Source organism: Tarenaya hassleriana, unplaced genomic scaffold, assembly GCF_000463585.1.
Source record: "Tarenaya hassleriana unplaced genomic scaffold, ASM46358v1 Cleome9, whole genome shotgun sequence".
Taxonomy (NCBI): Eukaryota; Viridiplantae; Streptophyta; class Magnoliopsida; order Brassicales; family Cleomaceae; genus Tarenaya; species Tarenaya hassleriana.
In genome coordinates this window covers 2,468,586-2,494,346 of record NW_010971389.1, presented here as the reverse complement: position 1 = coordinate 2,494,346, position 25,761 = coordinate 2,468,586, and the positions used below count along the sequence as shown (strand labels likewise).

General features: G+C 37.9%; 7 protein-coding genes and 1 long non-coding RNA gene across 14 annotated transcripts in view; 4 read left to right on the top strand and 4 right to left on the bottom strand.

Moving 5' to 3' along the window:
- The first annotated feature begins 306 nt into the window (after window positions 1-306).
- Window positions 307-1,236, top strand: LOC104803979. The gene is made up of 2 exons (XM_019201319.1): window positions 307-724; window positions 1,042-1,236. Exon 1 carries the CDS (start codon window positions 408-410, stop codon window positions 678-680), a length of 273 nt encoding a protein of 90 aa, XP_019056864.1. The 5' UTR covers window positions 307-407; the 3' UTR covers window positions 681-724; window positions 1,042-1,236.
- LOC104803980 (chalcone synthase 1-like) lies at window positions 1,181-2,848 on the bottom strand. Its single transcript, XM_010528102.2, has 3 exons — window positions 2,638-2,848; window positions 1,860-2,507; window positions 1,181-1,766 (listed from the first exon to the last, which is right to left on the bottom strand). Exons 1-3 carry the CDS (start codon window positions 2,768-2,770, stop codon window positions 1,390-1,392), a joined length of 1,158 nt encoding a protein of 385 aa, XP_010526404.1. The 5' UTR covers window positions 2,771-2,848; the 3' UTR covers window positions 1,181-1,389.
- Window positions 2,386-3,123, top strand: LOC104803982. Its single transcript, XR_770299.1, has 2 exons — window positions 2,386-2,478; window positions 2,847-3,123. It is a non-coding gene; the product is annotated as an uncharacterized LOC104803982 (long non-coding RNA).
- A 2,115-nt stretch (window positions 3,124-5,238) lies between these two features.
- On the top strand, window positions 5,239-9,902 carry LOC104803977 (subtilisin-like protease SBT2.6). Of its 4 annotated transcripts, none has more exons than XM_010528100.2 (12): window positions 5,239-5,521; window positions 5,690-5,699; window positions 6,216-6,429; window positions 6,607-6,751; window positions 6,842-7,236; window positions 7,376-7,471; window positions 7,560-7,632; window positions 7,796-8,081; window positions 8,185-8,510; window positions 8,592-8,859; window positions 8,955-9,236; window positions 9,328-9,902. In XM_010528100.2, the coding sequence occupies exons 3-12, from the start codon at window positions 6,263-6,265 to the stop codon at window positions 9,735-9,737; spliced, it is 2,448 nt and encodes an 815-aa protein (XP_010526402.1). In that variant the 5' UTR covers window positions 5,239-5,521; window positions 5,690-5,699; window positions 6,216-6,262; the 3' UTR covers window positions 9,738-9,902. The 4 variants fall into 4 exon arrangements, with proteins under 4 accessions (XP_010526402.1, XP_010526401.1, XP_019056875.1 ...); XM_010528099.2 differs by having other exon boundaries at window positions 5,690-5,732; XM_010528101.2 differs by lacking the exon at window positions 5,239-5,521 and adding an exon at window positions 5,577-5,593 and having other exon boundaries at window positions 5,690-5,732.
- Window positions 9,903-12,231: 2,329 nt separating this feature from the next.
- Window positions 12,232-13,534, top strand: LOC104803976 (cytidine deaminase 1-like). Its single transcript, XM_010528098.1, has one exon. The coding sequence runs from the start codon at window positions 12,445-12,447 to the stop codon at window positions 13,342-13,344; it is 900 nt and encodes a 299-aa protein (XP_010526400.1). The 5' UTR covers window positions 12,232-12,444; the 3' UTR covers window positions 13,345-13,534.
- Window positions 13,535-14,303: 769 nt separating this feature from the next.
- Window positions 14,304-16,123, bottom strand: LOC104803975 (uncharacterized protein At4g29660-like). 4 transcript variants are annotated; one of them, XR_770294.2, is made up of 3 exons: window positions 15,805-16,123; window positions 14,823-15,021; window positions 14,304-14,476 (listed from the first exon to the last, which is right to left on the bottom strand). XR_770294.2 is itself a non-coding variant. In XM_010528097.2 (2 exons), the coding sequence occupies exons 1-2, from the start codon at window positions 15,985-15,987 to the stop codon at window positions 14,899-14,901; spliced, it is 306 nt and encodes a 101-aa protein (XP_010526399.1). In that variant the 5' UTR covers window positions 15,988-16,122; the 3' UTR covers window positions 14,620-14,898. The 4 variants fall into 4 exon arrangements, 1 of the variants encoding a protein (XP_010526399.1); XR_770292.2 differs by having other exon boundaries at window positions 14,304-14,549; window positions 14,771-15,021; window positions 15,805-16,122; XR_770293.2 differs by having other exon boundaries at window positions 14,304-14,549; window positions 15,805-16,122.
- A 215-nt stretch (window positions 16,124-16,338) lies between these two features.
- On the bottom strand, window positions 16,339-18,473 carry LOC104803974 (thioredoxin-like 2-2, chloroplastic). The gene is made up of 4 exons (XM_010528096.1): window positions 17,997-18,473; window positions 17,261-17,443; window positions 16,998-17,162; window positions 16,339-16,705 (listed from the first exon to the last, which is right to left on the bottom strand). The coding sequence occupies exons 1-4, from the start codon at window positions 18,426-18,428 to the stop codon at window positions 16,577-16,579; spliced, it is 909 nt and encodes a 302-aa protein (XP_010526398.1). The 5' UTR covers window positions 18,429-18,473; the 3' UTR covers window positions 16,339-16,576.
- Window positions 18,474-23,962: 5,489 nt separating this feature from the next.
- LOC104803973 (probable polyamine oxidase 5) overlaps window positions 23,963-25,761 on the bottom strand; it is a 2,293-nt gene continuing 494 nt past the window's right edge. Inside the window, exon 2 of the mRNA XM_010528095.2 lies at window positions 23,963-25,751. Within this exon, the coding sequence (XP_010526397.1) occupies window positions 24,285-25,751 (1,467 nt within the window). The 3' untranslated portion in view covers window positions 23,963-24,284. The remainder of the gene's footprint in view (window positions 25,752-25,761) is intronic.

The following is a 25,761-nucleotide window of genomic DNA, read 5'->3' as shown; positions in this document are numbered from 1 at the left end:
AACTACGTCGCCTCTTCGTCATCCCTCCAATGAATAACCGCCACGTCATCCGAGCTCGTAACATAGTTAGCAATTTGGATTATTGGAATAATGAAGATTAAAAATGGATTTCTTTCTGTATAAATAGCACATAACTTCCTATGCTTTTCAAAATATTAAAGACTTATTTCTTAAAATATATGAAATACTCTACTGCTAACTACTATATAAAAGAACAAAATAAAATAAAAAAATCGCAAGAAGTGTTTATTAATTATAATCAAATAATAGATCAATAAATATGGTGGGGCTCCGACCCGATTCAAGAATTTTACCCGTGGACTCTTCCCGATCCCCATTTTTCTGGGAAGCTAGGGTTTGCTCGGTTTCTCTCGATTCAGCGAATCGGAACCCACGGGAACACGACAATGGCGATGAGGAGGGTGTACAGTGAGATCAAGGGGAAGAAGGTGAAGGAGCTTCCGAGCTACTTCAAGCCGATGTTCTCGATTGAGAACGCGAAGAACGCTGTGAAGAGAGGTCTCGACAATTACAACGAAAAGTACATTCAGACCAGCTCCGTCGATCCTCTGCTTCATGTCTGTTTCGGTGGCATGATCTTATCGTACCTTGTTGCTCTTCCCCACGAGCGCCGCCACCTCGAGCACCAGCAGCATGCCAAGGAGCATGGCGGTCACTGATGCGGAGGAATCGTTTCGAGCCTTTCGTTTCTCGATGATTAGAGGTGTGTACAAGGATTGAATTTCAATTTCCTCCGATTATTCGTTTTGGTGTTACTGTGTGATCCTTGGGGATCCTAATTCAGAACTGTTAATCATCTAGATGATTTTGGTATCGGTAATTAAGTGTTTTACCTCTACTGCGATTCGGCACCACGTATTCGGTGATGTGGGATTTCATATTGGGGAAATTGATTAGTGCGATAGTGTAACAGTTTCTGCCTGTGTCCTCAAAGTGCCCGTCTTCATGAAGAAAAGGTTTGTCATGAATTCATCAAATCAATTTTTACTAACATGGCTCATGCTTTTGTTTTCCGTGCAGATTCGGTGGTGCAAAATCCTTCTTCGTTTGTGAAGATCGTGTTGCTCAATGTTCTTTTTTCAAATTTCCTGGATCTTGTTGACCAGAAATACCTTTGTTTTGAATTGCATTTCGTACGTAATAAAAGAAGCATGATCCATAAACAGTGAAACACTCTTTTGATTGCATATAAAAATTGTCGGGCATTTATTGTTATTGACATATTGAAGTACCGTTGCTTTATTCATTACCAGTTCAGAGCAGATCACAGACATTCCTTGATCTGCCATTGCTGACCACAAAAGGTATTATTCTCTATGCTTTATTTTGCTGGTCCAATCTTATGTGAGAATGAACTCCATTGGAAAGTTAGACAGCTAATTCAAGCGTAGGAGGCAAAGGCACCATCTGTAGCACAACAGCGTCAAGGGTGAGACCGGCTCCAAACCCGACCATGACTCCATAATCGGAACCTTCATTCCTCTGCTCAACCATCCTTTTCTTTACTTCATTGAGGACGAATAAGGTACTCGAGCTCATCATGTACCCATATTCTCTCCACACCTTCCTTGAAACCTCTAATTTGTCCTTATGTAGCTGCAATTCTGCTTCTATTCTGTCGAGCACTGGCTTACTTGTTGCCTGCATCACCCAGAACACCGCGTTCCAGTCTTTGATTGTGTCGGTGCCCGTATCGTGAAGCATTTTAGTCAAGAAGTCGTTGAGGTGACAACTAATGGCCGAGGCTGTTACCCGCTAACCCAAGGTAAGTAAATTCAGTCTGATCACAATCAGCCTAAAGTTAAAGAATCACATCTTGTAAGAGAGGAACACATTACCTATGAATCCAGGGACCTTTGTTCTTCTGTCCATTGAGAATCCATTCTCATTCACACGCCCACAGAGAGCCCCATCTGAATCCGGAATGATCGTTTGCGCCCCGCCCACTATCCGGAAAAATGGCCGTTCACATGACTTGTCCAGGTCTGCTCCCACGATGACTGCAGCCGCTCCATCGCCATAGATTGTCTGCATGATGAGATCCTCTCCATCATCCTCGCAAGGCAGTCGGAAACTCCCGATGGTCATGTCGCAACAGACAACAAGGACACGGGCTCGGTGGTTATTCTCGGCGATGTCCTTGGCGAGACGAAGGGCAGTGACCGAGACATGACAGCCCTGGTGGTAAAGCATGATCCTACGGATGGACGGGCTGAGGCCGAGGCTGACAGTGAGCCGAAAATCCGCCCCAGGCATGTGTATGGCCTGCATTGCGCAGAAGATGAGGTGGGTGATTTCCGATTTCGGCTGTCCCCAATCTTCGGTCGCTCTCAAAGCCGCCTCCCTCCCGAGCCTCGGGATTTCCGCCTCTGATATCCTCTGCCGGAGCTCCAGCGATGGAGCATTGTGGTCCACAAGGCTCGGGTTCTCTCTCAGGATGTCCTCCGTGAGATGCAGGTAACGCTTCTTGATTCCTGTTTTCTCACCTGCTCAATATACGAGATATGTATACACATACACATACACATACACATACACATACACATACGTGAGGCTATATACATATATGAGATCTTATAAGTAGATAGAATAATAGGAAATGAAGAGAAACTCAACAGAGAGAGGTGAATCTGTGCTTGAAGTGGGTCAAATGGTTAGAGCCGGTGACTCTGAAGCAGAAGTCAGGGTAGTCTTCTTGAGTGATGCAATTAGGAGGATTTGCTGTCCCTATCCCTAGAATTGCCGCCATCCTCTTTTTTTTTTCTATCTATCTCTCTCTCTCTACATGTCCATGGATGGATGTGTCTGATCTTTTTTTTATACAGCTTTTTGATTTCAGGGTTTTCCTCCACATTGCGTCATCGTCTTCTAGCGTACAGGGACGTCTAACGAATATCTAAATTAAAAAAATAAAAGTAAATAATTTAGCCATATGCAACATCGTGTGTCTTCTGACTTGACATCATCTAGTCTGATGCCTAGATGTCGAGTTAGCATAATCTGATTTCCTATAGTATTAGTATAGTAATGTCTTTTTAGATAACTGCGGTCATAAGATATATAAGAAAGGGTTTATAACAAATAAGATTATGATTTCAGCTTTTTGCCGTTTATAAGGAGGTTGTTTAGAATCGAAAGGCATAATTTATATATAATTTGTGTTTGGGCATGGATTTTGGTAACGAATGTGTAATTCGATTTCCAAGCTACGGCTGACAAAAAAAAAAAATCGAAATATAACACGAGTGCGAGAGGTCGTCACGGCAAAAACCACACAAAACCAGCACGTCTTTTGGCACATTGGTTTGGTACGACGAAATACGTCAAGTCTCTTACATTGCTTTTGGGAACCTCTCGATATTAATTATACTAAATGGTAGAATTTTTGTTTTTGTTTTGGTTGCTGGGACGGTACACGATGTGGTGCCTTGTGGGAACACTCCTTGCATGTGATTCTCAGATGTTGTAACTTTACATGCATACTTCCAAAAACCTAATCTACGCTCGTAATATTTAAAATATAAATATATCCGCGCGCGTGATTCCTTTGGCACAAGGTATACAATAAAATTTAAAGCTTTTCATTTGAACATTCAATATGTATCATATTATCACTCTTTTTCCCGATCTTATCATCATAGGTTTGGTTTCGTATTTCTATGCTGTTTACAATGTTTTTTTTTGTTTGCTTTCGATAATTCTCGCTTTGATACACCATATAATATGTATATATATATAGTTTATGTTTTTTTGTCATGTAATAATTTCACTAAATAGTTTCAAAAAAATATCTTTGTTGAGTTTGTGTTGATGAAACATGTTTTTTTTTAGGAAAAACGCGTTTTATGAATTGATAAAAGGGTTTTTTTTAATCAAACATAATAATTAGTTACATTGGTCCTCAAATTATAAATTTAATTAATATATAACTTTTCACCTTTCATCAATTAAGTCAACATCCTTTTCTCTCTTTACTTTTCTTTTCCCCCTTTTCCGTCAATCTCATTGTTGATTTTTTTTTTATAATTTAAATTAATTTATAAAAAGGTAAATTAATATTAATTATACATCTCTTTCTAATAATATTAAACTAAATTGTATAACCATCCGTAGTTATTATCATTGTATCACCATTTGCCCATCTAGGCCGCTTCTAACCATTTGCCACCACAAAATTATTATATCACCATTTAGGGTTATGATTTTGTTACAAAGCTGTACAATATTACAAAACACAATGTATCATGCCTTTTTTTAACATATATTATTCTAATAAATCTCTCAAATAAAAAATACATTAAAGTAGCAAAATTATGTTTTAGGGTCTATCATATGCAAGGAATCATCATTGCTATTTTTATGAAAATGCTGCGTCCTTGAAGTTTCTTAAATTTTCCACTTTGAAAAACTTTGTGACAGTGAGAAAGCTACAAAAAAATTTAAGGTATCTTCGTTGACTCATTTTCTAGGCGTGTTTCTAAGATTTTTATTTTATTTAATGCGGTCCAACTTTGTTGAAGGAAAATTGCCCCATATACTAGAAAACATACATAAAATACGCCACTTTTGAATAATTGTCTAAGACATTTACACCTATGACCAAAGTTGAATACTCAACAATCAAATAAAAGTTGCAAAACATATTAGTATTGCGAGTGCAAATATATTATTTTTTAAAAAAAAATTATTTTTGAAAAAAAAGTGTAATCATGTTATCCTTAATTTGAAGTAATTGAAGAATCAAATAGTAAATTAAAAAAACACGGATCTAATTAAAAAATACAAATAAACATCTATTCAACCGCACAGTCCGTCGAGGGCAATATCGTCATGTTACATCGACTTCGGACAGTTTGCGCGCGAATTCGCCCTCTCCTCCCTCCTATTTTGTATTTTCGGACATGTATATAATAAATCCACATGTAGAAAGTTCTTTACAAAAATAAAAATATTATCAATACGAAATTTCTTACATATAACTGCTGTGTCGATTTTGGGATATAATTTCAATTTAATATTAGTATCCTGTACAGTTTTCCACTACAAATTTTCGTTATACTAACGTTTATTTATATATTATAATTGTATGATCTTTAGATTTTCACCATTTTATTAGAAAATATTATTTACATAATGTAATTATTATATATAAATGGGACCTCCATCATTTCCGGTTTGTTGGATGCTTGGCACTGAAAAATAATTGATAGTAATAATTAAGTAAAGATAAAAACCCTAACGACCTCACTCCAAATCCACACACGCACTCTCACTCACTGAATCGCTGTAAAATCTCTCGTTTATCTTCTTTCTTCCGCTTCCCCCTTTCCTTGTTTTTGATCTGTTTTCGACCTCTCTTCACGAAGAAACCCGTTTTCGAAGTGTTTCTTAATCACGTGTTAGGGTTCTAATCAGTTTCTGACCAGCCTGCTCTGTTGATCTTTCTGCAAATGTGATTTATCAGAATCTTGGGACAATCGCGGTTCGGTTTGATTCACTCGTAAGCTTACCATTTCGTCCCAAAGCTCTCTCTGTTTTGTGAATCCGCTACTGATTCATTTCGTGAATCGCTGTAAAAGTTCAGACCCATTGTTCTTGTTTTTTTGTTCTTTTGTGCTTTTTTGGGTGTATTTTAATTAATCAAGCTTGGCGCCATTTTTTTTTTCAGGGGATCTGAGGTTGGTTACTCCTTGCTCGTATGATCTGAGGAAGTGGGCATTCTTCCTTTCTCAGGATTTTGATTAATGTTTGGTTAAATTCTTCACCTAGCGAATATATGTTTCGGAACATTAACAAAAAAAATATATATATGTTTCGGAAAAGATTTAAGATTCTTTTGTTTTTTTTTTACTAAAGAGTTGAAGAGCAAGTAGTTGCAACTGTGATTATTGTGTCGGTTTCTATATATGGGATGAGAGGGAGGTAGTTTTTCTTACTTTGTCTATGTGTTTAGGTCTTAATGATGTTTCCTGAGTTCTTGTCTTGGAGCTAGTTGGCTTGATGTGTCCCGTTTCTGAGAAATTTAGGGTAAACAAAGAGAAAGTTGAATTTTTTGTTTTCATTGCATCCGAACAATTGATCAGTTTCATCTTTGAATACGTATAGGTGGCTTCTTAACGAGGCGAATCGAATGAGATAATGGATGCCATTGTCTTCTGATGTTAATTTTGTTTCATTCCATTTTGATTTTGCAGATTAGTGTATAGCAGATTAAGCTGGAGTTTCGTTGGTAAGGATCAAGATGGATCTCGGGTCTAAGATTCTCGTCTTTTTAGCACTCTTCGTCACCGCGAAAGCAGAGGTTTACATTGTGACAATGGATGGAGATCCAATCATAAGCTACAGAGGCGGTGAAAATGGTTTCGAAGCCACTGCAATGGAATCTGATGAGAAAGTTGATGCAAAAAGGTAAACCCATTTGATGGTTACATTGGTTAGATTCTTTTTATCAATCGATTTTTCTCATACGTTCTTGGTTTGATTAGCAGGAGTTTTAAAAACTACTGCCTGATGAATAATGCAACTTGGTACTGTTTATATGTCGAGTGTTGGGTTCATATTCACAACCTGCTGCTGCTTTTACAGTGAATCGGTGATATCTTATGCAAGTCACCTCGAGAAGAAACATGACATGCTTCTCGGGATGCTCTTCCATGAAGGAACATACAGAAAGCTGTACAGTTATAAGCACCTTATAAATGGATTTGCAGCTCACATTACCCATGAACAGGTGAAATCCGACTTGAGATCATCTCTCTGCCAAATTGCTTGCTTTGATTAGATTCTCGTTTTCCTTACGCTGTTTCCTCCGTATTAGTAGGCAGAAATCCTTCGTCGTGCCCCGGATGTGAAATCAGTGGACAGAGATTGGAAAGTGAAGAAACTCACGACACATACACCAGAGTTTCTGGGACTGCCTACCGACGTTTGGCCCACGGGTGGCGGTTACGATAGGGCAGGAGAAGATGTCGTTATCGGGTTTGTTGACTCGGGGATTTACCCGCATCACCCGAGTTTCGCCTCTCGTCACACTGTACCTTATGGCCCGCTTCCCGGTTACAAAGGGAAGTGTGAAGACGATCCTCTTTCCGGGAAGAGCTTCTGCAATGGTAAGATCATAGGAGCACAGCATTTTGCTGAAGCCGCGAAAGCTGCTGGAGCGTTTAACCCAGATATCGATTATGCTTCACCAATGGATGGTGATGGACATGGAAGGTCGGTGTATTTGATAATAACTTTGTTTCATAGTTCCACATCATTTTGTTTTCTGATAATCTTTATATTAAGGTGTTTAACCTCGTCATTTTATCATGATCAAAAATTTTATCTTCACACTCGTTTCTTGGTTTATCAGTCATACAGCAGCTATAGCAGCCGGAAATAATGGTATCCCGGTGAGAATGCATGGCTATGAGTTTGGTAAAGCGAGCGGGATGGCTCCTCGTGCGAGGTTAATACATGACATAGTGTGGCTGTTCAGTGTATATGTTTGCTTCCTCGATCTTCCGGAAGCTAAATCCTAACCTGTTTTGTTCCAGGATTGCTGTTTACAAGGCTCTTTACCGATTGTTCGGTGGCTTTGTAGCTGATGTGGTTGCAGCCATTGATCAGGTAACAGAATAATTGGCATCAAGTTGGACAGATACCCGTAAATCGTTGTCATTAGTCAAAGGATCTTCAAAATTTTCTGAAGTAATGATCAGATACCCGTAAATATCATTCTTGATGTTTCTATCAATCTGATCATCTTAACAGAATGTGGTTTTATGAGCAGGCTGTTCATGACGGAGTTGATATTCTGAGTCTCTCGGTAGGTCCGAACACTCCTCCTGCAACTACAAAGACAACATTCTTAAATCCATTTGATGCTACGCTTCTTGGTGCTGTAAAAGCCGGTGTTTTTGTTGCTCAAGCTGCTGGCAATGGAGGGCCTTTCCCAAAAACTTTGGTTTCTTACAGCCCTTGGATCACTACCGTGGCGGCTGCCATTGATGACCGCAGATACAAAAACCATCTGACCCTCGGGAACGGAAAAACGCTTCCCGGAATTGGATTGACCCGTGAGTTTTGCTTTCTTCTAATTATGTATCCATTCGTGTTTATATACACGATATAGCTGTCTTTACAATGGCTTCTGTGAATCATTATGTGTTTTTACTGCAGCTTCTACTCATCCTCGTCGTTCATATGTTATGGTTTCCGCAAATGATGTTTCGGTGGATTCTTCCATGGCAAAGTACAATCCAGCAGATTGCCAGAGGCCGGAAGTCTTGAACAAGAGATTGGTCGAGGGAAACATTCTTCTTTGTGGATACTCTTTCAACTTTGTCAGTGGAACAGCTTCCGTCAAGAAGGTTGCGGAGACAGCCAAGCATCTCGGAGCTGTCGGGTTTGTTCTCGTTGTCGAGAATGTTTCCCCGGGAACGAAATTCGACCCTTTCCCCTCTCCCATTCCTGGCATCTTGATCACAGAAATCTCTAAGTCAATGGTAATAATATGATTTTTTACTTCGCTCTTTTCGTGAATTGTGCCCTCGTTCTCAACTTCTCCGTGCTTTTTCTCGACTTAGGAATTGATTGATTACTATAACGTCACGACAGCGAGGGATTGGACGGGAAGGGTAAAGAGTTTTAAAGCAATGGGAAGCATTGGAGATGGGTTGGAACCGATACTTCACAAATCAGCTCCTGAAGTGGCATTGTTCTCGGCTCGAGGACCTAACACCAAAGATTTCAGCTTTCAAGATGCCGATCTTCTCAAACCCGATATTCTTGCTCCGGGTTCTCTCATATGGGCTGCATGGTCGCCAAATGGAACAGACGAAGCAAATTACGTCGGTAAGGATACATATATATCGAAATGCAGAAGGATTTGGTAAACATCGAGCTATCATTCTCGTTAAAATGATTTGACTTACTCGGATCTTGGGCAGGCGAAGAATTTGCGATGATATCGGGAACTAGCATGGCTGCTCCACACATAGCCGGGATAGCTGCTCTTGTGAAGCAGAAGCATCCTCAGTGGAGCCCTGCTGCTATAAAATCGGCTCTGATGACAACCTCGACTATCATAGACAGAGCAGGGAGACCTTTACAAGCTCAGCAGTATTCCGAAACCGAGGTTGTGAACTTTATCAAAGCCACTCCTTTCGATTACGGAAGTGGTCATGTCAATCCACGAGCTTCACTAGATCCAGGTCTCATCTTCGAGGCAGGTACGATTCTTCTTTTCTTTTCCCAACTGTTGATTTTCCCGAGAAAATTGATAGATTACCGAGAAAGAACTGTTCTTGCTCAAAATCGAAGGGTACGAAGACTATGTCGGGTTCTTGTGCACGACGCGGGGGATCGACGAAGATGAGATCAGGAGGTACACGAACAGACCGTGCAACTACACCATGAAACATCCTTCAAACTTCAACGTTCCATCCATAGCCATTGCCCACCTGGCGAGGATCCAGACTGTAACGAGGAGAGTGACGAATGTTGCAGAAGAGGAAGAGACTTACACTGTGACAGCGACGATGGATCCTTCCATCGCCATTGAAGTAAACCCTCCTGCAATGACAATCAGAGCGGGAAACTCCAGAGAGTTCTCGGTGATTTTGACGGTGAGATCGGTGACCGGAGAATACAGTTTCGGGGAGGTGATGTTGAAAGGAAGCAGAGGGCATAAGGTTAGGATTCCGGTGGTGGCGATGGGACAGGGGCGATGAGCAGACAGGAACTGTGTCCGGTTCGGTGGAGATATATGTCTGGTTTGTGATGTTATTCTTTGTAATATGGTAAATTGGTAAATCGGTGGAGATATATGTCTGGTAAGTGTTGAGAGAGGGATGGGTTTTGTCTTTGAAAATGTTTGATCACATGATGAAGTCTTAGCAGTCTATATAATAATTAGTTTTTTAAAAAATATAATCTACCGAGAATCTTAATATAAACTACTGAGAGTTATGGAAAAAAGTATAGAATTTAGATATTAATAGTTTTTTAAACGGATTTTTTTATTGATTAGAGGTTATAACATTAAAAATAGAAATTAAAAATCTATTCTTTATAATATTGAAAATAAAAATTTAAAATTCCAAGGAAATATTCAAATGATATTATTGTTGAATCCGTTATTATTATTATTATTATTATTATTATTATTATTATTATTATTAACCACTATCTTTTACGATAACTTCAAATCTAAAAAATATAACCGGTGTCTGGTATCAAATCTAAAACCCTTAATTATTATCCTAATATTATTGGAATAAATAAACCAAAACCAAATGTAAAGCATACTAATATCTAAATTTTATGCAAACTAAAACTTTCAATAGCATTCTATATAAATGTTTCGGTTCTTTTCTAAAAGTTTCTCAAAATAATCTTTATTATTTTTGTAAAATGGGCATTAAAATGGGAAAATCACTCAAATATACGAAAGGGGTCGCAACAATTTCAACGATACACCCAAAAGTAAATTTTTTTTTCAATTCTATACCACTTTTGGGTTTAAAAAATCCGAAATAACCTTTCTTTCATATTTTTTACGACTTTATTACGACTGTTATATAACTAGTATACGACTAAAAAAAGAAGTATTTACGATCATATAACAACTAAAGATCTTGTAAACAATTAGATGTATTTTTTGCCACCTCATTTAGAATCAATTGCAACTGTATTTAGAATCAATTGCAACTGTATTTAGAATCAATTACGATATTACAATTATAATTACACTGTTTTATTAAGGGTAATATGGTTTTTTTGAAGTAAATTTAATGAGTTATATTTTTTTTGGTGTATCCGAGAAACTCCTGCGACAGGTTTGGTATATCTGAGTGATTTACCCATTAAAATATAAAAGATTTTCAAATTTAAAGAGTAATTATTTAATCAAATAAGCACCAAAAAAACAATGAAAAAAACCAGAAGAGCTGTGGAAAGGGCCTTTTGAGCCCAACGCTAAATGAAAGATTTTTAACTCATTCTTATTTACTAGGCCCACCTGCATTACAATATATGCCCATTGTTGAATTTGTCATCGAAATACCCACGCGCATGTAAAGCGCGTGATATCCACATCCCAGTAAGTCGACGAGATTGGCTGTTTTTGTCCCCACTCATGTAACGTTTTACATATTTCTTCTAGTAAGTAGCATATCTACATATATATATATATATGTGTGTGGCTCGTTGACTTGGTGAATGGTTGATATATGCAAGTCTTCTCGAAAATCGATTCAAACCTATGGATTTTCTAGTCATAAATAACGAAAACTTATATAAACAATTCGGAACAAATTTGAGCTTAATTTAATTGAAAAAGTCGTCTAATGAATATTATATGGGTTGCTTTTAAATTGACCCATATGGATGCTAAGAGAATAATACGAGAAATGGTCAATAATAACATGCACGTAAATCATACTCGGTATGCCCCCCAACATGCACATGCATATGGGACAACTTGTGAGACAGAAGAGCTCTGTTATGCTACATGCGGCAATATTATATATATATATTCTTTTATACAATATTGGAACCCAAAATAAATTAATTTCATGATCAACAACGATATATGAAAAATGCTGGTATATACGATAGTGTGTGTAATTATTTTTAGCAAAAACAATTTTACTACTCATAGGTTAATTATGCAAAAACAATCTAACGCTTAAATTTAAGGAAAATTCCCAAAAAAATTATCCAATTATGAGATAACTATCACATTCATCACGAATTTTTAAAATTTCCAAATTCATACTGGATTTGAATTTTTTGTCTAAAAAATCATTCGAAATTCCCGAAAGCCCGAAGTTTAATGAGCCTACATTTTTTAGGCCCATGTCCTTATAATTTTCGGACGGGTTCGGGCCGAGTTTCGGGCTCTGGACTTAATTGACATCCCTAGTCGCGTTGATCGTTTTTCTTACATCCCGAATCATTATATGATTGCTCGATAGTCGCTAATAAAATCCCATACCAAATATGAGTTTGAATTGGGATTTATGTTCTTGTTACCTTACACTAATATGAGATGAGTAATTGATTTTTTTTAAATGCTTAAATTAGGAGATTAGGCATGTGTGAATTTACAAGTTTGGAGTTGAATATTGAATAATAGATTCAAATAAAGGTAGAATTTTAATCTATAACGTGGAAATTCGTTTTTTTAATTTCGTAACCCTTTGGTACTTCATGCATAATATATTTAAGTCTGATAACCACAACTATTTTAAAAAGAATCAAATTAACACTGCATTAATTAACAACTCTCTCAAGAGACTTCCCCACGTATATTTATTCACTCAGCGGCTCAGCGCTTCTTCTGCTTCATCGTCCTGCCATTCGACCCTCTCTTCTCCCTCCGACCCGACCCGACCCGACCCGACTGCACGGCCAACCGGGTCGACCTGAATTCCAATGAATCGACCCAGATTCGTTATCCAACCGGAAGAAGCCGAATCCACGGCGAAGCAACTCGGCGTATCCGTCGTCGAGGTCCTCCCGTCGCTGGTGAAACCGGCGAAGTCCCTGGCTAGGCCGCCGATCTCCAAATTCCACGTCGCCGCCGTCGGACTCGGTTCCTCCGGCAGGATCTTCGTCGGCGTCAATGTCGAGTTTCCTGGTCTCCCTCTCCACCACTCCATCCACGCCGAGCAGTTCCTCGTCAACGTCGCCGTGTCAGCTGCCCCCTGCGGCCATTGCCGCCAGTTCCTCCAGGAGGTTCCCGGAGCGTCGGATATCAAAATCCTCATCACCGATCCAAGCACGTTCCCCACACGCGCCGGTGCCTGCAACGGCGACGAATTCGAGCGGCTTTCGAGTCTTCTCCCCCACAGGTTCGGCCCCGATGATCTCCTCGAGAAGGGCGTGCCTCTCCTCCTTGAGCCGCACGATAACCGCCTGACCGTTCCGGATCTCGATCGGGACGGCGAGATTTGCAACGACGGAGCGGATTCCGACCACAGATCGAAGCTGAGGCGCGTGGCCCTAGCGGCGGCGAACAGGTCGTACGCGCCGTACAGTGGGTGTCCGTCGGGAGTGGCGGTGGTGGACTGCGACGGGAGGGTTTACAGGGGATGGTACATGGAATCGGCGGCGTATAACCCTAGCATGGGTCCGGTGCAGGCGGCGATGGTGGATTACGTGGCAAACGGCGGCGGCGGAGGGTACGAGAGGATCGTCGGAGCTGTGCTCGTCGAGAAGGCGGACGCGGTGGTCCGGCAGGAGCACACGGCGAGGCTTCTCCTGCAGACGATCTGCCCCACGTGCGATTTCAAGGTTTTGCATTGCCATGACGACGTGGGTACCAAATTCTGAGAATTTGGAATGTTTTGTGTTCATAAGCATATGATTTCGCATTCGATGAAATTGCATTTCTTGAGTGATGATGATGAGACAGCACCTCCTTTGATGTGGATATAATAACATGAATGTCATTGTTTCACATGTACTTTCTCTCCCTCTGTTTCGGCGTCAATCGGTTTGGAATTACTGCTGTCTCAACTGCCTCATATGTTCTCTTCAATGTTTTGCTCCTTTAGTTGAGAAACATATTCTCCTTGATGATTATTCAGGGTTAGATTTGGAATCTGATCATATTCTCTCACAACTTATAATATGAATTAAGAAAGGGTTTTTAGATAACTAAGAAAGTTTTTTGGTTTTACAAAAAGCCAAGAAAAAGTTGATGCCTTTAGACATTTGGGTTGGTGGGAAGAATCTCTCTCTCTCTCTCCATCGAGGAGGAAAAAAAAAGGAGTGCACTTTGCAAGTTACCAACAAGCAGAGAGTCTGAGGCTGGTCCACAAAGCAACTCTCTCACTATGAGTGGTGAATATTTCACTTTGCATCCAACATTTTCCTATTTTTAGAATAGTTGAAGAACTCTGATTGATTTGACCTCCTGTAATATGGTGAGCTAATTATACAAATCCATTGGAATTCTCGCATCCAATCATGAAAGTTGAATTCTTTTTATATGCTCATTCTCTCCCCTAAACAGCCTTGGGAAAGAAAAGGAGAGGTTTTGGGCAAGTGGGTTTGCTTAAAGATCGAGACTTTAATGCACATCTTCTTTGTGCTATTCATGTCATTAGAACTAGTTCCTCTTCAAAGTTCATTGTCTGCCACTTCTTCTGTTCTGTTTCGATACTTTTCCCTTATGGGTAAAGAGCGAAAGTGCTCTTTATGTCACATAGCTTTTGACTTCTTCAACACATCAATATCTTGTGTTGTATTGATGGCAAAGACCAAGAGAATAAGAGAGAGAGAGAGAGAGAGAGAGTTACTTGCATTATGCCAATGTCGCCATTGATGGTATTGTACCATTGGAAGCTGATGCAGAAGCAAAATAAAGCGAAATTTTCAGAGAAGAAGCTCAGACGAGAAACATGTGATGAAGCTGCAGGGTTGTTTATTGCCTCTTCATCATCTTCCATGGTCCCTATACCTTACACACGTTGTGAACCAAAATAACTGGGGGGAACAAGCCAAAAACCCGACCAAAATGCCATGGAAAACATCTGTTAGCAAAAACATACAGATGGTGAGAATCAATAGAATCATCTTCACATCATAATCATGGATCACACGGCCAAAAAAATCACCAAGGTTTCATTCATCACCACGGAAGGAAAAGAACAACCACACAAATATCAAGACAAGGGAGATGATCAGCTCGATAGGTTGTGAGAGAGAGCAAGCTAATAAATAGACCGATGAAGATAACAGTTGTGTTATATACCAGTGAAATCGTAGAAAACGTTCTATAGAACACCAACTTGTTTGCTATATACCAGTGAATCAGGCAGGCAGCACATCAAGACAAAGAAATACTCTGATGATAGTCTTTGATAAGCTCGCATATCAGATTCACTGGTTGGTCGGTTTGTCTGGAGCCAAAGCCTCACCACGATACACCCTCCAAGGTCCTCGATAGAATATAGGCTTCATCAAAGGCACTGTCTCACCCGGATGATGTTCCCAATATTTCTCCTGTTGATTTCATGACAAATTTGAATAAGATAAGTTTCGAGTAAAACCAGAACAATAAGCATCTCGTTGCATTTCTCGTATTGATTTCTAGATGACGAAACATAACAATGCACCAAGACAGACGATGATATTGATGGCATACATGGAAAAATTGAGATGGCTGTGACTCGTGAAGATACATCAGATGCAAAAGACCTTTGCTAGAAAGCAGTCAAGGGCGTTACACCTATTCATGAACTTGATAAACAAACCTTGGAGCGAAATTTCTGGGTAAATTTTGTTATTGCACATTACAATTCATCTTCTTTCTCAAACCACGCCAGTAACAACGTAAGGAGTTCTTGCTCAAATCTTTCAGGAAAATAGCACTGGTTTTTGCAGCTTATATGCAATCAGAATATACAGACAAGACAACACTAACTACATGATAAATCATGGACCAAAAATGACAGAAATGTTCAAAAAGAAGAGGAAGATCCAATGCAGAACCAGCACAGTTTCCAGTAACTTAGAACTCCCAACAAGATTTGAAGAACAAAGCTGAATCTGCCAAATCCATATCCAGTGATAAACAATCCCTAAACTCACAATCTTATAATAATTAGAAGAAAAGAAACTCTACTTCACTAATCTCAAGGACTGACAGTAACTGAGTGCGAACCCTAACGGTACCAATCACAAAAACCCAAATCGGATCATTTCAATTCAATCAGATAAGAACCCCAAAATCTAACGATGATTTCGAGCTAAAACAACGGCACTAAAACAAAAAAAAAAAATCACCTTGTAGAGCTCCTCAGTAATGGCGGCGCCGATAACGCCGGTGTAAAAAGCGGCGACGTAAAGAGTGACGAGAGTAGTGAAGGTCTTGGGTCGGCGATAAGGTTCGATCATGTCCCAGAGATGAGTCCTCTCCCACTTATTATACTTGTAATCAGCATATTTCCTCCATATATAGCTCCACATTTTTCCGGATTCCTCTGAGATTTTCCTGGTCTCTCTTCCTCGATCGCCGACGGGGTTCTGATTACGCGCCGAGAAATCTTCCGCCTTTTGGTTACTTGTTCGCGGCGGCGCGTGTGGAAGCTCGAAACATGCAAATAAATAGACGTGGAGCGTTATCTAAAAAAAAAGACCACAAATTCCTGTAATGTTTCGGTTTGTGCACCAAACTTTTACTTGACACATTTTAACCCCCATAAGCGTAATAATTTTCCCGAGACATATAGTCCTTGCGTGACAATTTGTTTGAAGAAAACATCAAACACAAGACTTTACATTGCGAATCAAGTACTTAAGAATATAAAAAAAAAAAAAAACTCAAATGGTTTGATCATGATTTATATAAAGTATTTGTCAATCTCATTTTTATGATCTTCTCGTTTACTTATTTTTGAGCTATGGAGTGTCATATACATATCCTCTCGGAACAAGAAAGGAGCTAAAGAATCATGACAAGCTCCAAAAATGAACTCCACGCCAAAAGGAAGAAGAAGAAGATATACAGATTACAGAGTGTTTTGAAGAATCAAAAAGACAATCACTTAAACTAAGATCAAGCCGGTTTGGGTGAGTTGGATTGTGCAGACAAAGATTCAAGAGTTAACCCTCCAGTTCGGTCTGCCGGGGCAATGCTGCAACGTTCAGTGCTGTGCAGTTCGATGGCATCTTTTATTTTCTGAAACTGTTAAAGACAGAATGGAAAATTCAGAGAACAGGAAGTTTAGTTCTTGCAGTTGAAGGCTTATCCAATATGGAAAGCAAGCCATGAACAAAACATCTAAAGACTGAAGATTATAAGTTTCGATCTCCTATAAGTTCATCAGAACCGATCTCATTTTGGTTTCCCACATCACAAATCGATATAGAGACCGATGTTTCTGAAAATTCTCGGATCCAATCACGAGAAGAACCCTAACCGGGAAAAAAGGGAAGAAACCGAAGAGAGGAAAAAAAAGGGGGTATAAGCAGTTCACCTTAGCAAGAGAGCAGGAGAAGGATTCAAGCTGACCATCGGCTCCACGGTAGAAGTGGAAACGAGGAAGGACCTTCACCATCAAACTTTTGCACATCGGCTTGTTCTCGTCGAAATTGACTTTAAGGAACAAAACATCTGGACGCTCCTTGGCTGTCCTGCAAAGCTGAAAGATTTACACAGAGACACAAACATCATCCACCTTGATGTCATTACCTCGACACACTGTCACAGAGGTAACGATGGGAAGAACGGGACAATAACCTTAGGGAATAATGCTCGGCAAGAAGCACACCATGTCCCGTAAAACTCTACAATGACTAATCTATCGCCTGCTTGGCTTAAAGCCCTCAAGAATTCTTCTGTGGAATGAATGTCAATCATGTTTGGTCCTGCATTTCTCTCCCACCATTTCGGTTGCTCTTTCTCGGCTATAGCTGCATTCACCTAAACGAGAAAGTAACACAGCTGAAACTTTGAATATGAAAATGTTTCTTGTGGAAAGTATTCACGATCTCAATCTTGTATTCTCATTCCAACATCGATAACTTGGAAGTTAGACATGTGAGACAGATGAATTGACATTTTTGAGCATGGATTGCTCAAGAACATATTGACAGAGAGAGCAATATGAATTTTGAAATTCTAGAACCACAAGGCCAACTAAAGAACATGACTTGCTCTACTCAAGCTGCTACTAACTTGTCCTAAACCAGACACTGTAGCTCTTATGCCACGCAAACAGACAAATCACCGTTCCGCAAAGTAGCATGAGAAAGCTTGGAGCTTTGTAGCAAACGAGCCCCAATTCTCACGTTTCGGAACCCAATTTAGCACGGGGGGACATCCCTTTCACAGGAAAAACTCAAATCAAAAGCGAGATGAAATCGAGATCTCCAAATTGGCTCAGGAAATTCCCCGAACTATTCAATCGGCTCAAAAGGGTAAGCGGGATTTCTCCGGAATCTGAAAACTCAGCTCTTAAAGACAAGAGATTTACCTTGAAGCGGTGAAGATGGTTCCTGGGTCGGGAAAAGACACAACTTCCAAGACCAAAGGAGGAAAGAGAAGACGATGAAGATGACGCAGAGGAGGAGAGAAGACGCGATCTCTTGTCGGAATTCAGATTGAGAGGCAAAGAAGGTTGAAGAGAGTTGAGAGCGTTGGCGAAGGAGACGGGGAAGGACGAGACGCTAAGGGCCTGAAGCGATGTCGTCGAAATTCGCGCAACTTCTGCCATAGAAATCGTCAGACTTCCCGAGAGAGAGAGAGAGAGATTCTTTGCTTTTTTCCCTTCTCTGAGAAATCCCACAGAGCAAGATTCCTCCAGAAAGATCAGACGATGCCGGGGATTTTTCTGTGAGCCAGCGGCAGCTATATATACATACACACACACACATATATATATAGAGAGAGAGAGAGAGAGACGCATTTGTCCAACAATGGCGTTCCCGCCGCCACCGTCCAGTTCTGCGTTTTTTCTCAGCGTTAACGTTTACATTAGCCGTCAAACACGTTTCCCGTTTTGATACTTCCTCGTGTTCCAAACAGAAAACCAAACATTTTGAGTTCAGATTTCCAAACCCAACACATGAAAATAACGTGTCCAAACGGGTTATAATATGATTGATTGTATGAATATTATATGAATTGGAATTTAAAGCTTGTAATTGTGATTAGTAGAAATGGGTAAAAACAGTTTTAATTCCTTTGAAATAAACTAGCTTTCACGGTCATGAAAGTATCTGATATTATTTCTTTTTTCCTACGTAATGTTTTCTGAAAATTCAAATTGTGTATGTGCGTGCGTATGTATGTATGTATGTATGTATGTATGTATGTATGTATGTATGTATGTACGTATTCTTTTTTCCTACGTAATGTTTTCTGAAAATTCAAATTGTGTATGTGCGTGCGTATGTATGTATGTATGTATGTATGTATGTATGTATGTATGTATGTATGTATGTATGTATGTATGTATGTATGTATGTATGTATGTATGTACGTATGTATGTATGTATGTATGTATGTATGTATGTATGTATGTATGTATGTATGTATGTATGACTATCTCGACTAAAAACTTTCTATCTATAAATAAATATTGCATATATACGTTTGATTAGCGGACAGTGATTAATTATTAATTAATCACAAAAATATGATTTGTTATATTTAGGCAAATGGACTTTGAAATCTCAATCCGTTTAGGGACTTTAAGCCTGTTAATGGGCTTTATCTTTAATGGCCCAATTAGTTCAAAAAGATGTATTAGGGTTTTTTTTATATCCAAAAAAATTCTTAGTAATTTTTTTTCCTCTTATTTGTATTTGAAAAATTCGTTCGGCTCAATTCTAGAACATTTTTTTCTTATACTAGTACTATCATAAAATACAGAAAGAAATACAAAATATTATTTAATCCAATTTTATTTGGTTTATATCTAAATACGAAAATAATAAAATAGGAGATGCAGAAGATATTCATTTAAATCAATAAACTTCATCAGGGACTGGTGGTTACAATTTCTCTAAGCAAATGAATCATGTGTCATATAGTTCGTGAATCGGACAATAATCACAAGGTAGTGGAGGTTAAGGTAGAAGCAGCTATTTTTTAAATTTTTTAATTTTTTAAAAAATATTTATTCATGGGAAATTATTGTATAAAAGATGGGAATAGAGTGATAATGATTGAAAACATTACATAAAAGCTATTTAGGTATGTACCTTGAGGTCATTGGCTTTAATCAACGCATGTCATTTCGTCCCTTTAAATGATTCGGCAACATTATGTCATGTGTCACATTACCATTGATACCCAAAAAAAAAGGGTTGGATACTATTTGTTTCCCAACAAAAGAAATAGACAAATCAAATTATTTTTTCTTTTTCTTTTTTCAGTGACAAATTGGCATGGAGAAAATGTATAAAAGCATCACGAAGAATTATTTAACTAGCTATATTTTTTTTTTCAATTTAAAAATTCACCTTATATGGTTTGGAGTCAGTTTTTGTATCACAATTAAATTATGCATCTTTTCTTCAACGGTCACTCGAATCGAACATGAGATTTTGGGAGACGGACATCTAGAAACCACTCGACTGATTTCGATGGGATTGGATTGAATAAGTTTCACAAGGTAGATATTTAAATGTGTAAATATATAATCATATTAAATAATATACATACTTATATTTGGATCAAATCTGATTTAAAAGAATTGGTTACGACTTTATTAAATTCAAATTTACCAAATTCAAATTAAATATAAAAATAATTTTAAAAATTCAAATAAAACCAAGAATATTTTTTAAAAAATGAGTACTTTTAATAAAACATGATCTGAATCAATCTAAAAACTGAATATAAAAATTAAGTAAAAATAACTTTTACAAAATAAAAAAACTGTATCCAAGAAACCCAACTTAAACATAAATGAGATCATATCAGCGAATGAAAGTGTATGCACCAAATATCGAAATAAAAAAGAAAATAAGTACGTTAATTTGCAAAGCATGTCATCATGTAAAAGTTATATTTATTAGAATTTATATTTATAAACCAAAATTACCGTAGATCAGATTTTGCAATTTCATGATCGGTTATCCCCGCGATATTCGCCATGATTATAGAAGTACCTTTTTATATTTTTGAAATTATGAAATTAACCATATTTTTTCTTAAAAATTATAAAATAGTATTATTTTTTTATAATCTGGAAGTTCACCGAATCTTTGACTCGACTATATCTTTCAGAGGATTGAAGAAGCTCGTGTGAATACTTTTCCTAACTGAGTACTCGAACCCGGAAAAATACCACTATTATTTATAAAAACAAAATACGAAATTAATATTAATTACTTTTACAGAATTCGTGTTAAGATGTCCGAATTTTTTTGGTATCCAATATATGAAGATCCATGATTTCAAATCTTAATATTGAAGACATCCGAACAGGATCTAGACATCCAAAATTTTCAGATATGAAGCATCAAATTAAGCCAAGTGTAGGACCGTAAGCAATTAAAGTTATTAAACGCAAAAAAGGGGACAAAATCCCAGAAGATAGCATCGTTTTTTAACTTTAGTGAAGGGACACACAAAATCCATAAAAAGACATGTTCATCACATTGGAAAATCCCCTACCAAAGATGGATAAACCATGAACCCTATTTCTATAACCCGATTCCTCCATACACTATTTCTTCTTCTTTTTTTAAATAATTAATCTTTTTTTTTAAATAGATGCTGTAAAATGGGTTATGTTTTTAAAAGATGAAGGGCTCGACTCTCGTTGCATACTTTATAAAGGAAAAGAATGTTAGATGCCATTAGGATAATGTACTTAATTCACAAAAACAACAACAAACAAAAAATGAATTCTTTAAACTTTTTTTTTTGTTAAGGTGATTTGTATTAATCTGACAAAAAATTACAACCAGTTAAAACTGAATACAAAAGATATATGAACTCATGAGCAAGTGGACAAAAGATATATGAACCCATGAATTCTTTAAACTTGGTTTGAATCCTCTTGATTTCCTAATTATGGACAACTTAAGTTGGTTTACATCTCTCCTGTGGTTTGCAGGCTAATACACGAGAACGGAAGTTTATCCAGTGCACATCCGAAAGATAGTGTATGCGGATTAACACGTTATAAAAAAAATAAATTAAAATAACAAACAAAAAAGAAACTTAATGTTAAAAGAATATGGAGAGCATATTGTGATTATTAATTGTGTCATTAGCGAAATTCCTAAAGCTGATATATATCATCGTACGATTCTCTCGTACCATCATTGACCTTCACATGGGGTGTTTTCGAATAATATATGTGTTGATTAGAGTCTAAATTAATTTCATCTATGATTTATTCACCTCTTAATTAGATATTAACACGAACAGGAGAAAAAAATGAAAAAGAAAAAAACATGAGAATGATTAAGAAAGGAAAAAAAAAGGAAAAAAATATGATAAAGTGTGATTTGTTCAGTAAAGCAGGGACACATAAGCAAAGACATAAAAAGCAAAACCTTTTTTCTTTTATGTATGGATGGTGGGGGTATTATATGATGTGGGTTCATAATAATTTTCAAAAGTATTAATGATTTGCATGATGTGGTTTATTCTAATTTGTATTTAACTATGCGACATTATTGTTATTGTTATTAATTACATTATATATGCATGGAATTGGTGGACACTAATAACTTTAGATTTAGTTCAACTAAAGGTTAAGGGATTTAAAGCGGTCCAATCTTTTTCAAACGTACGTTATTAATAAGCCAAATATTTTATGTTTTAACCTATCTTTTTTTATTTATAACTAGGATGGTTTCCCGACCTTCGGCCCGACTATATCTACCCTAGATTCGGGACCAACCTTTGTATATACATGGACCATTTTGGTCCAGAAATTACATTTCTCTCCACCAATGGAATCGAACCCAGACATTTGGACCATTTAAACATATCTTATATATATATATAATTTTAATTAGTTTATTTTTTGTTCCAAGGCCTTAGTGTCATCAACTCAAAACGTTGCCATCAAATTGGTCAAAAAGCTCAGGCAAATCTTACTATTAGATCATGAGATTATTACGGTCGAATTATTGCCGTTTATCTATATTTCAATTATCCATAAAAACACTGTCGATGTTCGACAACAACAAAACAAAAGTTGACGCTGCATGCATGCATGCATACATACATACATACATACATACGTACATACATATATACATACATGCATGCATGCATGAAGCCTGTGTTTAATGGCAACAAAATCATGTATATTCTTTTCTAAATGAATATTTAGAAGTTAAATTGATTACGTACATGTATATATATAGTACATTTATAGTAGTTTAGGACAAAAAAATCTAAAATTGTTAATTTCTTTGTTGTGCTATGTTAACCAAATGGTAGAAACCCACATGCAGCAAATTTGTTTCGTTTCTTATTTATTAATTATTTCGTTTATTATTTTTATATTTAAAAAGGCAGCCACCGGACCATTCATGTCCAACTCTCTCTATGATTTCACCGTACAAACAAACAAGAAACATTTTGTAATTTGTCTTTAAATAGTAATAATAATAATAAATTGTATAAATTACATACTGAATCTGGGCTTGTTCCACTTGGAAAACCAGATCTTCTTGGTAATTAATCATGTTTGGGGGCTGTGATATGATTTGATGGGGAAATTATTGATTATGATGACTGTTGGGAGCTAATATGATTATATATCAATTACTCAACATTTATTCGAATATATATCATTGTTATCAATTACTAAAATTTATTTGAATATATATATATATATATATATATATATATAACAATGAACTGTATCTAATTAATTAAGATGGATTGTCGGAACATTTTTTTCACTTAAACCCTAATGAACTGTATGATGTAATTCCAATATCGAATATGTTGGTCCTACTGAAACATAAATGGCAACATTCGGATAATATCATCGGATTTATAATTAGACTCATAAAAACAATTACAAATGATACTTGTCATTAACATAATTTTTATCCACCACACAAAAAAAAAAAATCACGGACACAATCTCCCGTTTAATGGCGAAATTTGTGTCTCTTTGCGTTGTATGTTTTTTTAGCGGTGATCATGGATAAAAAAAAACATTGTGAAACATGTGTTGAAGTGACTGTGGATTTATTTTATGGACAAAGTTATATCGTTATCGTATGTGTATTTGGCACCAAGTGGGTTGTCTGAAATATGAATGCCATCGCCATGCGTATGTATATGCAACGCACACACCCAAATATGTATATATATATATATATATATATATATATATATGTATATACATATATTAACACACAACATTATACAGATAGGGGTACACTATTATATATACAGAGACATGGATATAGATATAGGAGAGGCATCCTAAGCTTTTTCTTTGTTAATTTCATATGAAACCCACGCGTTTTATATTGCTACGACATCCACAAGCAAAAAATAAAAAAATAAAAAAATAAAAAAATAAAAAAATAAAAGGTTGAAGAAGAAACAGAAATGCTAAAGGATGATCTATCCGTATCTCTCCCCATTCATCTTTCCTCTTTCTCTGTCCCCTCTCGTTGATAAATCATTTTCACAAAAAAGAAAAGAAATATTTTTTTAGATTATTAAATGGTTGTGATTTAGAAAGCTGAAAGAAACCCAAAAATTTTAAAACAATATTTTTTTTTTAAAACTAAGCTTTCTAAAAATCGTCGAGCCAATTCTTGGATTAGCAACTGGTACATTTGTAATGCTCAAGAAGCCTATTTGCTTCTCTAAGACCGCTGCAATAAGCCCCATGAGTTGTGGAGTAATGGGTTCTATGCGTTGCTTCCCCTGCAAACAGAATCTGGAGCTTATGAACCCTAGCTCGCTCTGAATCCGAATTGCCTTCACCGGCCTTTTCGATCTTTGGCAGTGGCTCGGCCATGGAGTCCAGATCATCCCCGCTTGATCCGACCGCAACATATGAGTATGAACCTAGAAACAGAGGATCACTCCCCCATGCGCTCTTCAGGACCCTAGTGAATTTCGCATTGGCATTTCCATTGCACAAAGAACCCAGCTTTTTCGATGTGTTTCTCTTGGCTTCCTTGCCTGTCAAGCAAGTGATTGCAGTCGAAACACCGTTGATGATTTCTTCGTCTGTTAGTTTCTCGAGCTCGAGTGCTTCCTTGCCTGCAAACCATGAGAGCAAAACCTTGGAATTGCTGTGGATTGGAGATATGGTGGCTGTTCTTCTCATCCACCATGGGATTTTCTTGAACCTGAACTCTGAATCTGCACGGTCGAACACCAGTTGCAGAGAAGGGAAATCTCTTTGCATCATTTCGATGAACAGTTTGTTGACAACCCCAAAGCCGAGCCTTTTGATGGCCTCGACCTTGAAATCGGGCAAAGGAGGACTGAACATGCCTTGTTCACACGAAACACCGGCTTTAAGCACACCCAAAGAGACAGTGACTATGACATGATCGGCCACAAGAACCGACCCATCGGAGAAATACAGTTTAACGGGTCGATGATCATCGAATCCATTCCCCACGATGGTTTTTGAATCGTCAGATGCCACCTCGCCAGTCTGCCAGTCGATCTTGGTGACTTGCCGGTTCAACTGGATCAGACCCTGAGGAAGAACAGAGGCCAAATGATTGATTACACTGAGATAGCCTTTGGCAATGGTGATTTCTTCACCAGGAAACATCTGGTATTCGCTTTCTGCTGCGAAATCGAGAGTACAGAGATCATCCGCAGAGGCGTCAGTTCTCTGCGTGTTGCTAAACATGGCGAAAATGGCTTCTTGGAGTGACTTTCTGCTCCAATTCCCATACCCTTTGACCTCTTCTCTGTTTCCCAGAGCATCCCAGTAAGCATCGAACCCTGATTTCAAGAAAGACCCAACACTCCTCACACTTCCATTACGAGAAGAACAAACCCTAGTGGCAACAATATCGTAAACATCAGCTCCACATCCCAAATCGCCGTCGTCTTCAACAATCTCCCTCCCCTGAACTAAACCCATCAAAGCCTTGAACAAACCCGAGATGGGTTCTAGAATCGAGGGCTCGAGCTCGAATCCACCTTCTGCGAAGGTCCTGGGCTTATCAATGGTGGAATCCATATCCTCCCACGGCTCGTCGGAGACCAGGGACCCGGTATCGCGGGCGATTCTGTAGACAGGGCTCCCGCCCATCCCCTGGATCCAC

What these genes read in the sequence shown, in the direction of transcription:
- LOC104803979 (XM_019201319.1), top strand. Translation starts at nt 408, where the DNA reads ATGGCGATGAGGAGGGTGTACAGTGAGATCAAGGGGAAGAAGGTGAAG.
- LOC104803975 (XM_010528097.2), bottom strand. Translation starts at nt 15,987, where the DNA reads ATGTGGAGCTATATATGGAGGAAATATGCTGATTACAAGTATAATAAG. An exon ending in TTACTGAGGAGCTCTACAAG is followed by an intron (nt 15,022 to 15,804) that starts GTGATTTTTTTT and finishes TGAAATCAACAG; the next exon opens with GAGAAATATTGGGAACATCA.
- LOC104803977 (XM_019201330.1), top strand. Translation starts at nt 6,263, where the DNA reads ATGGATCTCGGGTCTAAGATTCTCGTCTTTTTAGCACTCTTCGTCACC. An exon ending in GGGATGGCTCCTCGTGCGAG is followed by an intron (nt 7,472 to 7,559) that starts GTTAATACATGA and finishes GTTTTGTTCCAG; the next exon opens with GATTGCTGTTTACAAGGCTC. An exon ending in AGACGAAGCAAATTACGTCG is followed by an intron (nt 8,860 to 8,954) that starts GTAAGGATACAT and finishes GATCTTGGGCAG; the next exon opens with GCGAAGAATTTGCGATGATA.
- LOC104803976 (XM_010528098.1), top strand. Translation starts at nt 12,445, where the DNA reads ATGAATCGACCCAGATTCGTTATCCAACCGGAAGAAGCCGAATCCACG.
- LOC104803980 (XM_010528102.2), bottom strand. Translation starts at nt 2,770, where the DNA reads ATGGCGGCAATTCTAGGGATAGGGACAGCAAATCCTCCTAATTGCATC. An exon ending in GCACAGATTCACCTCTCTCT is followed by an intron (nt 2,508 to 2,637) that starts GTTGAGTTTCTC and finishes TATATTGAGCAG; the next exon opens with GTGAGAAAACAGGAATCAAG. An exon ending in AAAGGTCCCTGGATTCATAG is followed by an intron (nt 1,767 to 1,859) that starts GTAATGTGTTCC and finishes AGCGGGTAACAG; the next exon opens with CCTCGGCCATTAGTTGTCAC.
- LOC104803974 (XM_010528096.1), bottom strand. Translation starts at nt 18,428, where the DNA reads ATGCGTCTCTCTCTCTCTCTCTCTATATATATATGTGTGTGTGTGTAT. An exon ending in GCCGAGCATTATTCCCTAAG is followed by an intron (nt 17,163 to 17,260) that starts GTTATTGTCCCG and finishes TAAATCTTTCAG; the next exon opens with CTTTGCAGGACAGCCAAGGA. An exon ending in TCTCCTGCTCTCTTGCTAAG is followed by an intron (nt 16,706 to 16,997) that starts GTGAACTGCTTA and finishes TGTCTTTAACAG; the next exon opens with TTTCAGAAAATAAAAGATGC.